The following is a 15,253-nucleotide window of genomic DNA, read 5'->3' on the forward strand; positions in this document are numbered from 1 at the left end:
CGGTCAGGCACGCCGGATACATCATCAGCCGGCCGCTCCGGAATTGGGGGTGGATCCCCCAGGGTAGATGGAACATAACGTTTGAGCCGGGACGGGTGCACTATCCACTGCCTGCGACCGAATCGAATCCGGACGCATTGCGGCCGGCGGACCTCCACAACCTCCACGGGTCCCTGCCAAGGGCGATGCAATTTGGCCGATGTGCCAACGGGGACCTGGGGACAATGCAGCCACGCTTTTTGACCCGCTACCCACGGGAGGCCAGCTGCCTGGTGTTTTGGCAGCCGCTCATTAGCCGCCTGCCGGCTTGCGGAATTCTCGGCAGCGGCCTGTCGCGCCTCGCGCAGCCGGTCAAGTGCGACCTTCAAAGGGGTCGGCACCGACGACCCCTTCTTGGAGGAGCCAACGTCCATCTGGACGTGCACCGGGGGCTCCGGTTCCCTACCGTACATTAAATAAAAAGGCGAAAATCCCGTGGAGGCATGAGGGGCCAACCGATACGCCGCCAAGACCCCCGGGACGAACAGGTCCCAGTCTGACTGGGACGTGTTCACCTGGTGGCACAGCATGGACGTAAGGGTGCGGTTCAAGCGCTCTACCATCCCATCTGACTGGGGGTGGTAGGGCGAGGTGCGGATTTTCTTGGTGCCAAGGAGGTCACACACCTCCTTGAGCAACCTAGACGAGAAATTCCGCCCCTGGTCAGTCAACAATTGTTCCGGCGCGCCCTTGTCAAACACGTATCCCTGGACGAAGGCCTCGGTGATAGAAGAGGCCAACTGATCGACCAAAGGCCATGCCATGGGCCAACGTGTGAGGTACTCAACGCCCACCAAGAGGTATTTGTGGCCCCGTTGGGATGCAGGGAATGGCCCCAAAATGTCGAGCGCCACGAGCTCATTAACGCGAGAAACCCGGATGGACTGCAGCGGGGCCCGGTCCTGGACAACTGGGGCCTTCCTCCGCGCGCAGTCGTGGCAACCCTTCAAAATCAGTGCTACGTCACCCTCAACACCCGGCCAGTAATAGTCCCGCTTAAGGGTCAATAAGGTCTTGTGGTAGCCAAGGTGCATAAGCTTCTCGTGAATGGCTCGGGTTAATTTACCACGCAGGCTAGTGGGCACAACCACACAATAGCGTTCCAATTGGGCATCCCAACGCATGAGTAGTCCGTCATGCACGGCGATCGCCGGGGCAGCCGACGAAGCTAAGCTCCGGGCGTTATGTCCGACACGGCGCCGTAGCTTCAGCAGAGAGGAATCCTCCATCTGCAAGCCGGACCATACCTCCCGGGGAAGTCCAAGGCCGAAATCTGCGGTCGACGCCGCACCTGGAGGGGTGTCCGCCTCGGCCGACGCGACCAACTGGGCCGCGGCGTCCCCTGGGGCCTTGCAACGGCTAGAGCCCAGGGCGCAAGCACACCCGCCGCCTGCCGGCAATCGGGATAAACCGTCCGCATTTCCATGCTGTGTCCCCTTCCTATGGATTACATCAAAAGGGTAATCCTGGAGCACTTCGAGCCAGCGAGACAGCTGACCCGAGGGCTGACTAATCTTCAGCGAATATTGCAGGGCCGCGTGGTCGGTTCGGACCGTAAACAGCCTACCGTACAAATATGGTCTATACAACTGAACAAAATAAACTATGGCCAAAAGCTCCCTCCGGGTCACACAATATCGCTGTTCCGTCGAGGACAGAACGCGACTGCCATAGGCTACCACCCTCTCAACCCCGTCGACCACCTGGGCCAGGACAGCCCCAATTCCCGTGTCGCTGGCATCGGTATCGAGCAGGAAGGGTTTCGTAAAATCCGGGTACCCCAAGGGCGGCGCATCCGCCAAGGCCGTGCGAAGCGCCGCAAAAGCCGCCTCCTCCTCCGCGCCCCAGTGAAACCTTTGTCCTTTGGCGGAAAGGGCGTGCAGTGGCTTCGCAATTGTCGCAAAATCGCGGACAAACCGGCGATAGTACGATGCGAATCCAACGAAGCTACGCACCTCCGCGACAGATGTGGGAGTCGGCCACGTCCGGACACAAGCCGTTTTATCCGGGTCCGTGGCGACACCTGACGTGCTAACAATGTGTCCCAAATACCTCACCGATGGTTGTAGCAAGTGGCATTTCTGGGGTTTGAATTTCAAGCCAGCAGCACGCACTTTGACGAACACCGCCTCAAGGCGTTGCAAGTGCTCGCCAAACGTACGGCCAAAAACAATAACGTCATCCAAGTAGATTAGACAAGACTCCCACTGCAGCCCCGCCAAGACCATCTCCATGAGACGCTGGAAGGTGGCCGGGGCCGAATGGAGACCCATAGGAAGCCGATTGAACTCGAACAACCCCTGGGGCGTGCGGAACGCTGTTTTGGGTCTAGAGGCCTCATCCAGTGGCAATTGCCAGAAGCCGGAGAGCAAATCTAAAGTCGAAAAGAACCGCGCGCCCGAGAGGGCGTCCAAGGAATCATCCATGCGAGGCAATGGATATGCATCAGCCACCGAGATCTTGTTCAATCTACGAAAATCGACGCAGAACCGGAGACTCCCGTCCCGTTTCTTGACTAGCACAATGGGGGCACCCCAAGGGCTAGTAGATGGGGAGATGATGTCCGCCGCCAACATTTCCTCGACAGCCGAGCGGACATGATCTTTTTCCGCTGGGCTAAAGCGGTGGGAATTAAGTCGAATGGGGGCCGCGTCGCCCGTGTCTATGTGGTGGTCCAAAAGAGTAGTGCGACCCAGATCAAACTTACTTTGGCTGAACACATCGGTGAACCGTTCGATGAGGTCGCGGAGTTGCCGACGTTCCCCGAAGGACAACGAGGCATTCTCGTCGCACAACGTGGCGATCCATGATGCGTCGGGGTCCCCCGTGCGCATCACGCCCGCCACGACCCCTCCATCCGGGGCAGCGCTCTCGGGTGGAGGAGCCGGGGTTGCGTGTGCCAGGACGGCGCCGGCCGGGACTATGACCGGCAAGGGTCCCGAATTGAGGACCTGCAAAAAAAGGTCCTGGCCCCCCGACACGGCTGTCAAGGCGCCCACCAACCCCTTCGTCCTTGAAAAGTAGCTTGACGGGGACAGGAGGATACCCGTCTCCGTGGAGCCCATTTCGAGCGGTTTGCGCAACCTAAGGGGTATCAGGATTTGTGACGCCGGTGGTACGGTCACCGGCACTTTATTCAAGGCCCGTACACCGGCGACCAAGGGAGACAGGACGGTAGGTGATTGTAGGAATTGCAGCCACCTCCCTGACGGCATTTCCACACAGCCCTGGTCAACGAGAATTCGGATGGGCATCCTAGACAAAAAGTCGGTCCCCAAGAGGCATGGCACTGCCAAGGTCCTGGAGACCAAAATCGGCCCGGCCAACTCAATCTCGTCAACCCGAACCGACGCTACAACGTGGCCCAGGATGCCCAAACTGCCGCCGTTCGCGGCGACACAAGCCCCGCGAACCGGCCTTAATGGACCCACGCTGCGGGGTAGCAGCCCAAAAATGGCCTCAGAAATAATGGTGGCCGACGCCCCCGTATCCACCAGGAGGCGAACGTGCACCCCTTGCACATATCCTGCCACCGCTGAGGAGCCGGCAGCTGCCGCCACCATCCTATGCGCAAGCGCATCCCAGTGGCGGGTCTGTCTGGGCCATTGAGGGGGTGATGACGATGGTGCACCCGACCCTTCGAGGACAACCCCATGACGATGGGCCCTAGCCCCGCTAGATGCATGAGGTGAAGGGAGCGGCCGCGCAGATGATGCGTCGCGACTCGCCTGGGGCCCCGAACCCGATGCCAAGGAGGGTCTGGGAGAAGGTGGAGTCCCTTTTCCAAAGGCCCCCGGGGCATTCCGGCAGCCCCGCTCAATGTGGCCCCGCTGACCACAGCGGAAGCAGGCCACCGTGTCCGCCTCCTGTGGACGGGAAGGTCCCGGCCGCCCCCGCTGCTCCGGACGGCGACCACCCGTCCCCCTTCCTCGACGATCGGGCATCGCCAGGGCCGCGAGGGTGTCCCCCCCGTCCGGCGCCAGGATCCCTGCACACGCCGCCATCTGAGGCCGTTGGCGGAGGGAGAGGTGCGCCTGAATGTTTTCTGCGACCGCCAAGGATGTGATCTGCCGATCATTGTTGATCGACAGAGCAATTCCTAGCTCCCTTGCCAGGTCAAGCAGCTTCCCCAAGGCCATAGAATCAAGTGCCCTGCCGTACAGGTCAGGGTATGCAGCCTGCGCCAGGGCCAGGAGCGAGCAGCGGAAGGCCAGCGGCAGTTCCCCCTCCTCCCGCCGCCGCAATGAAAACTTTAGCTGCGCGGTGGACGGCGGCTCAAAAACGTTGGCCATTTGGATATAGGCCGCCGGGAGTGTAGCCCGATTGGCCGGATGGATGGACTTGAAGGCCTGCAGAGCCCTTTCGTCCAAGCAGGTCGGAAGCGCCGGCAAGGCCTCCTTCATGGACCAGCCGACCGACATGTATGCCGCGTCGAACCGGTCCTGGAAGGCCGACCAGTCGCCCCCTTGCGCGACAAACGGCGCAACGTCGGGTAACCTGCGCTGCCATTGGCCGCGCGGCGCCGCGAGGTGTGGAAGCCAAGCGGCACCTGCGGGCCACCCAGCGGACGCGACGTGTTGCGGCGGTGGCAGCATTGCGGCTCCCGCGGGCCACGCCGAAGACGCGTAAGGGTGCGCGGAAAGGTGCGGTGGTGCTGCGGCCCCCATGGGCCACGTCGTAGGCGCAGCGAATTGTGGCTGAGTTGCGGCCCCCATGGGCCACGCCGTAGGCGCAGCGAATTGTGGCTGAGTTGCGGCCCCCATGGGCCACGTCGTAGGCGCAGCGAATTGTGGCTGAGTTGCGGCCCCCATGGGCCACGCCGTAGACGCAGCGAATTGTGGCTGAGTTGCGGCCCCCTTGGGCCACGCCGTAGGCGCAGCGAATTGTGGCTGAGTTGCGGCCCCCATGGGCCACGCCGTAGGCGCAGCGAATTGTGGCTGAGTTGCGGCCCCCATGGGCCACGCCGTAGACGCAGCGAAGTGTGAAGGCACCTGCGCTTTCGCGACCCACCGGTCAGCGGCGGCGTACGAAGCCACGGCGTCGTCCCGCGACGCGGCGAGGGACCACGGCGTTGCAGCCTCAACGGGCCACGCCGAAGACGCGGCGGTGTAATTCGGGCCTGCAGCGGCCCCCGCGGCCCACCCCGCCGGCGCAGCGAGGTGCGGGACAGCGGCCGCAGCCGCGGCAACCTCTCGCGATGCGGCGAGGCACCACGGCGTTGCGGCCTCCCCGGGCCACGACGAAGACGCGGCGGTAAAACACGGAGCCGCGGTGGCCCCCGCGGCCCTCCCCGCCGGCGCAGCGAGGTGCGGGACAGCGGCCGCAGCCGCGGCAACCTCTCGCGACGCGGCGAGGCGCCACGGCGTTGCAGCCTCCATGGGCCACGCCGAAGACGCGGCAGAATAACACGCAGCTGCGGCGTCATCCATGAGAAGGGACGCAGGCACGGCGAGGTGCAGAGCCGCGGCATCGCCGGTGTCCGGCCCCGTGAGCGCAGCGACAGGTTGAGCCGCGGCAGCACCCGCGGCCCATTCCGGCGGCACAGCGATGTACGGGGCAGCAGCAGCCGCCGCTGCCCACCCCGGCGGCCCGGCGAGGACGGCACGCGCGTACTTACCCTGGGCCCCCCCGGCGGGCGCCGCTTGATGTAGAGCCGCGTCGTCGCCGGCGGCTGGTCTCGCAGGAGCGGCGTGCCGAGAAATCCCGGCCGCGTCGGTGGAGAGACGCGGCGTCGCGGTCGCCATGGCAGCCGTAGCAGCGGCCGCATATGGCTCCCGAGCCAACATGGCCGCCGCGGATTGCGTCGCAGCCAACATGGCGGCCATTTCCGGTGGAGCGGTCGCTGGGGCCCCCCCGGCGGGTGCAGCTTGATGTAGAGCCGCGTCGTCGCCGGCGGCTGGTCTCGCAGGAGCGGCGTGCCGAGAAATCCCGGCCGCGTCGGTGGAGAGACGCGGCGTCGCGGTCGCCATGGCAGCCGTAGCAGCGGCCGCATATGGCTCCCGAGCCAACATGGCCGCCGCGGATTGCGTCGCAGCCAACATGGCGGCCATTTCCGGTGGAGCGGTCGCTGGGAAAACTGCGGCGCTTTCAACGTTGGCAGTTGACAGTTGCTCCCGTCCCGCGTGCGGGGCGGTTGGCTGCGTCCGCGCCTCCACCTCGGCCAACCTGGCGGTCAGCTGCCCCACCGCCTGCAGGAGCTGCTGCAGCAGAGCTGCGGGGACGCTCTCCGTCTCTGGCGGCGGCGGTGAGCTGGCACTCCCCGCAGCCGACTCCTCCCGCTCCGGCCCGCTCGTCTCCACGGGAACCGTCACCGGGGTCCCGGGCTCCGGGGTCACTGCTGGAGCCTCCTCTCCGCCTTCGGCACCCTCCAAGTCATGTGCCGGTGGGTTCCTACGCCGTGCGCCCGCTTTATACATGTTGGCGACGGTGTAAACTTCTGACGCCAGTTGTTGTATCGTAGACGGAGGTACTCGGAGACGGAGGTTGAGTTAGGGGCTTCCGCCAGGGTTTATTAACACTTATCACTATCCCTGGTTCCCTCTTTACCCCTTCCACTATCCCCGTTCCTCCAGTGACCCCGCTTACGTTACGGGGTCTCCCTTATATACCCTCGAAGGGGTGATGTCACGTGCACTGCCCAGCGCGTGCGACCCCACGTCCCGTGAGCTCACCGCACCTGACAGCGCACACGACGCCACCACTCTCCACTACTCCTCTACATATACATGACGTTGGCCCCACCCCAGTACACCCTTTACTACTACCTCTAGGGGCCGTGTTGCATTGGATAAAGACCGACTTTTATCACCATTTGCATTGGGAAATGACATGCAGCCAAAAACGTTCTCAATTGGAAAGTAGTTTTTTGAGGAAAAGAGTTTCGGGCCAAGTGGCATGAGAACCACGTGTGGAGCTTGAACACAGGAGCTGGGCAGTATTGATCCATTAGCTATGGTGCCATGGCTGAAGTGCTGCTTGTTATAGCATGGTAAGTTAAAACACTTCCCATTAGTCTCTTTAAAAAATTGGGCCCGTTAAAGGAATTAATTCCGTACTGTTATATTCCAAATTTCAACAAGCAATGGCTTAATCAATTGTTTACATTTAATTGGTATTGTTAAAACGTAGATAAGCATGGTAGGTATAAGGAAATACTTTATTTAATATTCATATTCTTTATTTAAAATTTCTCACAGATGTTTGACATTTAAATAGGTGATGAACTTTGGTTATTCGTCTGAATATTTGTTATGCTATGATTAAAAACAACATTCAATATTCAACTGAATTATACATTGATTTGTATTATTGTTAAATGTTGTATTACTAATTAAGGACGATGTCTATGTGTGTATTCAAGGCTATGTCTGAAGAGGAGGAACACGACATAAAAGCTGAGGATGAGCTTGCCAAAGTACTTAGAGACTTAGGTCTTAAAACAACTTTTTGGATTCCGAAACTACGAGATATTTTGGAAATCACCAATGTACAAGCATTGCAATATTTTGGCCCTGAAGAATTTGAAATCATAGAACCACATTGCCGGCATTCATGGGAGAAAAAGGCATTGTGTAAGTTAGTGGGAATATCGGGCAATGAAGTTGTTTTAAAACAATCACAACAATGTGAGCCAATTGGAAATAAACAGAAGCAAGATGCACCAACAAAGCAGCATCCAGAACAAATCCATCAGAGAAGATTAATTTACAGTGGTGAGGCCAACATAGAGACTGAGACAGAGCAGCAAATGAAATTGAAAGGAGCAAAAGAAACCCCATTGTGTGATAGCAGCCATTCCAATGATATGGCAAACACTTCTCTAAAGCAGTTAAATTTAGCAGACATTTCAACTTTACGTGGGACTATTTCACGTCTAAGTCTTTTACAAAATGCATCTAATGGACTTGCTTTGGAGGGGGTGTATCGAACTGGTCAAATAAAGGATAGGCTAAAGAAAAGAGGCAAACTCTTAAACATCCCAATGTCGTTTGATCTTGCTGGGCCAGTACATCAGCCGATGATAAAGCTACAAGAGTTTTCATCATCTGAAGAGGAAAACATATTTGAGACAGCAGTGGAAATAATGGGATTCAATACCATAACCACAGAAGAAGGTTTCCTACAGGCCTTGAAGAAAGAAATCAACTCACGGCATAGCAAGGCATTACACAATGTAAAAAAGCAACAAGAAAAGCCCACGGATACCTGCATTCATAGCGCCAAATACCTGTACTTACCACTTGCTTCAGGAAGTCTTGACTTTAATCAACTCAAGCTCTCTGATGAGGCGTTGGAGGAATTACAAAGCGTTGAAAACACTTTAAAAACCGCCAAGGATTTTTTTAAAACGCATGTGCTAAGAAACAGGTTAAGAAGTTTTGTTGAGAACTTTGGCTCTCATGCCCATACGGGCCCTGTCCACTTTGGTGGGATATTTAAGTGGAAAGCATCAGCAAAGGGAATCAGCTCAGATGAGGAAAAGGAATGCAGAAATATGCTTTCGGAGGCAGTGGAAATGTATTCCACTTCTGCCTACAATAGCAGTGGTAGTGCAGGTGGTGTGAGCATGATGGCATCCGAATTTACAACGGAATTTTCTGAAAAATACAATGCTACACTTCTTAGTAAGGTGACATTTTCCGTAAGTACAATAGGTGGATCACCTGGCCTTTGTTCTCTTCAACAATGGAAAACCGACATTGTATCCAACACCAAGACGTGGTCTGTCATTGATCTAGGCACATCGTTGGTTCCAGTGTGGGACATTGTCAAGTTTAACCACAAGGATGATTTTCAAAATACCTTGATAGCTAGCAGGCTCAAGGAGGCATACACACTTTTGACAAACCAAAATCCAGATTTTTGTCTTAAAGATATATTGGTCTCTGCTAACGCTAAAGCCAGGTCAGTGATGCAAGACATTAAACATTGGCAAGAATCCGACATGGAAAATAATTTAAAAAAGATACTTGATTTGAAACAAACGTTATATGATGAAACAAAAAGCAATTTAACTTGGATAAACACCTGTTTATCTCACCCAGCCCTCCAATCATTGTTGTCAAAGCTTGTTACAGCACCTGCCAAAACGGTGAAAATCACAAAGCTTATGCGGTCTATTATGGAGCCAAACAGCTGTGACGTTGACAGTTTCCCACAATTCGCCTCCATTATGCAGTGGCTGAATGAGTCTGAAGGAGTCCCTACTCAATTATCTGACTTTAAAGATCTCGTGAACATCTTATCAAAAGCAGAAGAACATTTGAAAGTTGACTTTTCACCAACTTATTCAGAAATACATGAAAAAAGAAACAAAGAAATCACACATGCATTTAATTCATTCTGTAAATCACTGAAAAGATCAAAACTCATCGAACAAAAGCTACTCATCATTTCAGTTGCTTCTGCTGTTGGCTACTGTGTAAAGGAAAAACGATTTCAGCATCCCCTGGATTACGACAACATTGATCATCTTCAACGTGCACTAGAGTCAGCTTACGGAGAGTACTCAAGACTGATGCTACAAGACAAATCCAGAGCTCAGGCATACGTGTTACGGACAGGTTTGTCTAATGCAAGGACTCTTGCCGAAAAGCGAAAACAGTTCGATTTCATGAGATCCCAGGTCGAAGAAACAATGTGTGTTGAAGTTTCCCATGTGATTAAATGCAGTGAAATAGGGCCAACTGACTGGAATAAACTTGATATGATGCTGGAATCCATTATTGCTGGAACTTTCAAAGAACAAACATGTAGTTCAAAGAAAGAATGTAGGATGCAAAATGCAGGAATATTTTCCCAGGGGGGATGGAAAGAGGACACATATTCAAGGCAAGAAGAATTACAAAATAAACCATCTATTCAACCACGAATAAATGATGATGATGATGATGATGAAAAGTTCATGAATCTGCTTGAAAGACTCTCACTGATAAAATACTACCCCAAAGAATTACACACAAGTGATGTATGTGTTATCAACGGGTCTCCAATTCAAACTAACCCTGATAGATGTACAGAACAAGAACTTGCTCTTTCTTACCTGCAAAAACTGACGATGATTGACTATCGAGCAAGATGTGTTAGTTTTCAGTGTGAAAATCAAAACCAAGGCAAATTAAACAACTTATCTCAGTCCACGAATACAAATAAAAGCCCTAATAGTGATAGCTTTTTTTCTAATGATGATGATGATGATGTAATAAATAACAGCGATGGGCCTAGGACACACACTGAAACCCAAATTCACCCTATGGACTTACAAATGGCAATTTTCCATTGTGGAGACAATTTTGTAAGGCAGTACATTTACACCAAACTTTCATTCATCCAGTTCGCACTTCCGCTTTTAGTTCCAAATCCTTGTCGTTCAGAAATAGAATTCCCTATATGGTCATTCAGACAGATTAAAAAGAGCTGGAAATACCGTGATGTATCTACCAACGAATGGCAATCTAAAAACTGTGCAATCAATGATGCCAAAACTGCACTCGTGTCCTTCGTAAGATTTGGTGAATCACCTGCATCGAAATCTCAGATAATGAACTCTCTGCTCGGAAATCAAACCCATCGAGTTTTCTTTCATAGACACTGCCGAGGCAGCAGCAGGGATGGTCAACTAATGAAAGGAGTTGCAGAGATCGCCTGGTATCTTCCAGGTGGGAAGGACAATGATGTATTTAATGACTGCATAGCATTCACTAATCTCCACGGAGATGCAAGAGAACACAAAACACAGGCGAAATTTTTACATGAGATTTCGTCTATAAATGTTATATTACTGTCAGATGGTGATCGCAATAAAGAAGGCAAACGTATCTTAGACGAATGTTTGAGTTCCCCAAAGCCGCTAATTTGCCTCTGTGCTGACAAAAAAAGAGTTTCCAATGGAGTATCTGGAACAAACGTGAAAATTGCTGTCGAGAATCGAAATGAGGCTGAGTTAATCGATGAATTGACGTCAATAATCAAATCGTTTTTAGAAAATTCAAAAAGAAAAATTAACATCGAAGCTTGCTCAGCTATTGCAAGACAGTATGGCTTCATTGTTGATGAAGATGAAAAACAATGTAGAGAGGGAAAGGAAGCAGCGAAAGTTTTGCTGAGTCTTATACATGACAAGCCGCTGTGTTCCATAAAGGAGACATTTTTGCCTCTTCAAGGGAAATTGTGGCAGTCGTGGTGCAAGAAAGACAAAGAATTGACTCGCATGACGGTAAGGGGGGGGCAAAGTGTTGAGGAATACAAAAGTAATATTTTAGGAGAAAAAACACGCATTAGGAAAGCACAGCTTAAAAAAGCATTTCCTCTTAACGATTTCATGAGATCATTGATTGAAATTTTGAACCATAAGTCATGCACAGTAAAAACATACTTTCTGCATTGGCTACGCATATACTTAGATAATATGTCTGCAGATCGCCTATCACAACTTCATCTTACTTATCATCAGGCCTGGACGGCAATAATTGCGTTGAAAAAACAAGGTTCTAACATTGCAACAAAACAATTGGAGTTGGATAAAATATCAGAAGAACTTGAAGCCTCTTCCTTTGGAATTGATCACGTTTTTCGGGAAGTTGGTCAGATCTATGAAGCTTCACAGACACCGCCATCAAGTGACGAACTCCCGGCTACTTTGCCCAAGATTGCAGCAGAAATGATGATCTCTGGATTTCCCCTTGAACTCATGGATGGTGATGCTGCACATGTCCCTCTCGTTTGGATTAGCTCAATCTTGGACAAAATCATTGCTAAAATTGGGAACGTGAAGCTGTTTGTTATCTCAATACTGGGAATACAGAGCAGTGGGAAGTCCACGCTACTGAACGCCATGTTTGGTCTCCAGTTTCCTGTTGGCAGTGGGAGATGCACCCGAGGGGCCTACATGCAGTTAGTGAAGGTGGAGGCAGAGTTCAGTAAACAGCTGGGATATGAGTTCGTGCTGATAGTCGACACAGAAGGACTGCGTTCTGTAGAGCTGTCAAATGCAACACATAGTCATGACAATCAGCTGGCAACGTTTGTGATTGGGCTGGGAAACATGACCGTGATCAACATTTTTGGAGAGAACCCTTCTGAAATGCAAGACATTCTACAAATTGCTGTGCAGGCGTTTCTGAGAATGAGGCAGGTGAAGTTATCACCGAGCTGTGTGTTTGTCCATCAAAACGTAGGAGATGTGACTGCTCACAATAAGAACATGGAGGGAAGGAGACGCTTTCAGGAGAAACTCGATGAGATGACCCGCATGGCTGCAGACCAGGAGCAGTGCGCTGTTGCATCATTTGACGCAGTGATCAGGTTTGACGTGAACTCTCAGATCCGTTACTTTGCTCATCTTTGGGAGGGAGACCCTCCAATGGCTCCGCCAAATCCAAGCTACTGCCAAAATATTAAAGACCTTAAAGAAATGTTACTTACAAATGCGACAAAACAAAAAACAATCAACGTCTTGAAAATATCAGAATTCAAATCACGCATTAAGGATCTATGGACGGCTTTGCTCGCAGAAAACTTCGTGTTTAGCTTTAAGAACACCATAGAGATCGCAGCTTACACCAAACTGGAAGAAATGTATGGAAAGTGGACTTGGGAACTCAGGAGTCATGTTCTTCAGCAGGAGAACAAACTCTATAACAGCATTGATAACAATACAGATATAATGTCACGATCACAGATTGAACGAAGAATTTTGTCAAACTATCAGGATATTAAAAAGAAAATAGAAGGACATTTCAACAGCGCAGATGATGCAGAATTGTTGGTTCAATGGAAAGTTAAATTCGAAAAAGGATTGGAAACGGTGAAGGAAGAGCTAGTGTCTGATGCCTTCAAAAACTACTCTGCTCTGATGGCTCAAAAAGACAAAAAACGAAATCTCGATCTACAGAGATCAAGTTATGAAGATCAGCTTATTATGAAGAGCAAGGATTTGGCTTCAAAATTGAGAGACAAAAATGTAAATGAAGCAGAATGGGACAGGGCTTTTGATGAAATCTGGAATGATTGGATTAAAGTGATAAAAGACGGTATGACCAGCCCTTTAAAGCTTGATGTAAAACAAGAAATTGAAAACCTTCTTTACAAAGTTCATGGGAATCAAATTCAACACCTAGAAACAGTGATATGTAACTATCATAAAGTGACAGAATTTCACGTTAATCAACACGAACACATTATGATGAACGCGAAATGGCTTGGATATAGGAGTCACCATTTCAAAGATAAGGATACTAAGTCAATTAACGAACTAATTACTGACGTAAAATTTAACGTCGATAGATGCATCACCACCCAAGAGAAACATAAAACTAATTTCAACCCATCCTACATATATGAAATTTTAGAGGTAATGAATTCAGACATACAGCAATTTTCACAATCCAATGAAAGATTTAAGCTCACAGAAAAGTTCAAAATTGATTTATCTGTCCACATATTAGCAAAGGTTAAGGGGCGATTTAAAAAAATGCATGAGAATTTCCAGAGGGAAAACGACCCATTAGTATACTTCAGCAGGAAGAAAGAAGAATACTTCAACAGCTTCAAAATCCGCTGCCAAGGCGCAACGTCCACAACTATTTTTGTGGATTTTTTGTGTAACAAACTGAAAGCATCCATTCAACAGGCAGTTTATGATAAAGTTTGCATTGACATTGCAAGCAGAATGAAGTCCACATTTCCGGCATTCAACGGAAATCGATCAAAATTAGAAAACTATATTCTCATAGATTTAGCGAAGAAAAAAGATTTTAAAAAATTTGATAAATATATTCACCATCCAAAAGAACACTTTCAGAAATACATTATGGAATGTGTAGAAGAGTATTGCAAGGAAAACGATAATGAAATATTTCACGAGATGTTAAAGTCAAGTCTTGGGGATTCCACAGCTGCAATTACTCGGGCAATTAATAAAGCAACTGAAATGGTACGAGACAACAAGTACAATGCATCTTCATGGCTGGATACATTTTGCACACAGCTTGATGACGTCATCAAGCTCCCAAGACACACTTTAGACAAAGGCGACTGCAGCGAAATAACGGATATTGAATTTCTTAAAGAACAATTAACAAAAGGACTGAAAACCGTAGCTCAAAGATTAAAAGATACATTTTCGTCTGCATGCTTAAATGATTTAGAAGACGTTCAGAACAAACCTCATGAAATACTATTTCGGCAGCTATGTGGGTGCTGGGAGCAGTGCCCGTTGTGTAAAGCCATCTGCACAAACACGATGTCCAATCATGACGGAGACCACAGTGTTCCCATTCACCGCCCCAGGGCAGTGAGTGGAGGAATGTGGCATGAAACTGATAACTTTGTCACCGACATCTGCACGAGTTTAGTTGCCAGTAACAACAGCTTAGTGCTTCCAGACAGAAAAATACCATGTAAGGATTATCGTACAGCCGGGCCAGAATATGCTTGTTGGAGCATAACACCAGACTTAACCACACAACCATATTGGAAATGGTTTGTCTGCAAGTTCAAGTCAGACTTAGAAAAGCGCTATAACCTAAAATTTGCGGCGCTGGGAAAAATCCCATCAGGTTGGGAATGTATTGAAGAACATGATGTTATTGAGGATTTAGAGAAACTGTAGGTTACGTAGTTAGAAAAAATCATAGATCACGACGTTTCGATCGCAACGCAAGCAATCGTCATCAGGTGGAGGAAAGATGATGACGGTTGCTTGCGTTGCGATCGAAACGTCGTGATCTATTATTTTTTCTACCTACGTGACTTTACCGAAATAACCAAAGAGTATGGATCCCTGCAGTCACAAAAGCTTCAAATCAAGATTAAACTGTAGGTTGATTAATAAAACTACAAATGAACATCCTATGTTACAGATTGACTTATGAATATGTGGCTCTGTTTCAAAGTCTGCAGATTAAATTTTGTTATGTAATTAATAACAACGAACACAATTAATCATCAAATAGCAACATCTCTAAAATGTCATGGGATTTAACAATCGTTACATGCATGCATATGTACATACATTTAACTTGAGACATTGTGGATGTTATAGTAAACTAATCATCTGCATTAGACGTGAATATTTTTGCGCAAAATAAATATATGCATCTTTTTAAGTAATCCATAAAGAAATATCTACAATCATTTCCAATGTGTTTATTCCTCTATACCCTTGTTTTGTTTAAACGTGCTGTTGGTGATGCACTTCAAATGTAAATACAAA

At 49.9% G+C, this 15,253-nt stretch overlaps 1 protein-coding gene across 1 annotated transcript in view; it reads left to right on the forward strand.

Annotated features, from left to right (window-relative positions):
- LOC133339710 (interferon-induced very large GTPase 1-like) overlaps positions 1-14,707 on the forward strand; it is a 29,130-nt gene extending 14,423 nt beyond the window's left edge. The window contains exon 3 of the mRNA XM_061547864.1: positions 7,400-14,707. Coding sequence (XP_061403848.1) covers positions 7,403-14,650 — 7,248 coding nt within the window. The 5' untranslated portion in view covers positions 7,400-7,402 and the 3' untranslated portion in view covers positions 14,651-14,707. The remainder of the gene's footprint in view (positions 1-7,399) is intronic.
- The last annotated feature ends 546 nt before the right edge of the window (positions 14,708-15,253 follow it).

Source organism: Lethenteron reissneri, unplaced genomic scaffold (genome assembly GCF_015708825.2).
Source record: "Lethenteron reissneri isolate LAM-NWPU_2019-01 unplaced genomic scaffold, ASM1570882v1 scaffold_213, whole genome shotgun sequence".
In the NCBI taxonomy this organism is placed as follows: domain Eukaryota; kingdom Metazoa; phylum Chordata; class Hyperoartia; order Petromyzontiformes; family Petromyzontidae; genus Lethenteron; species Lethenteron reissneri.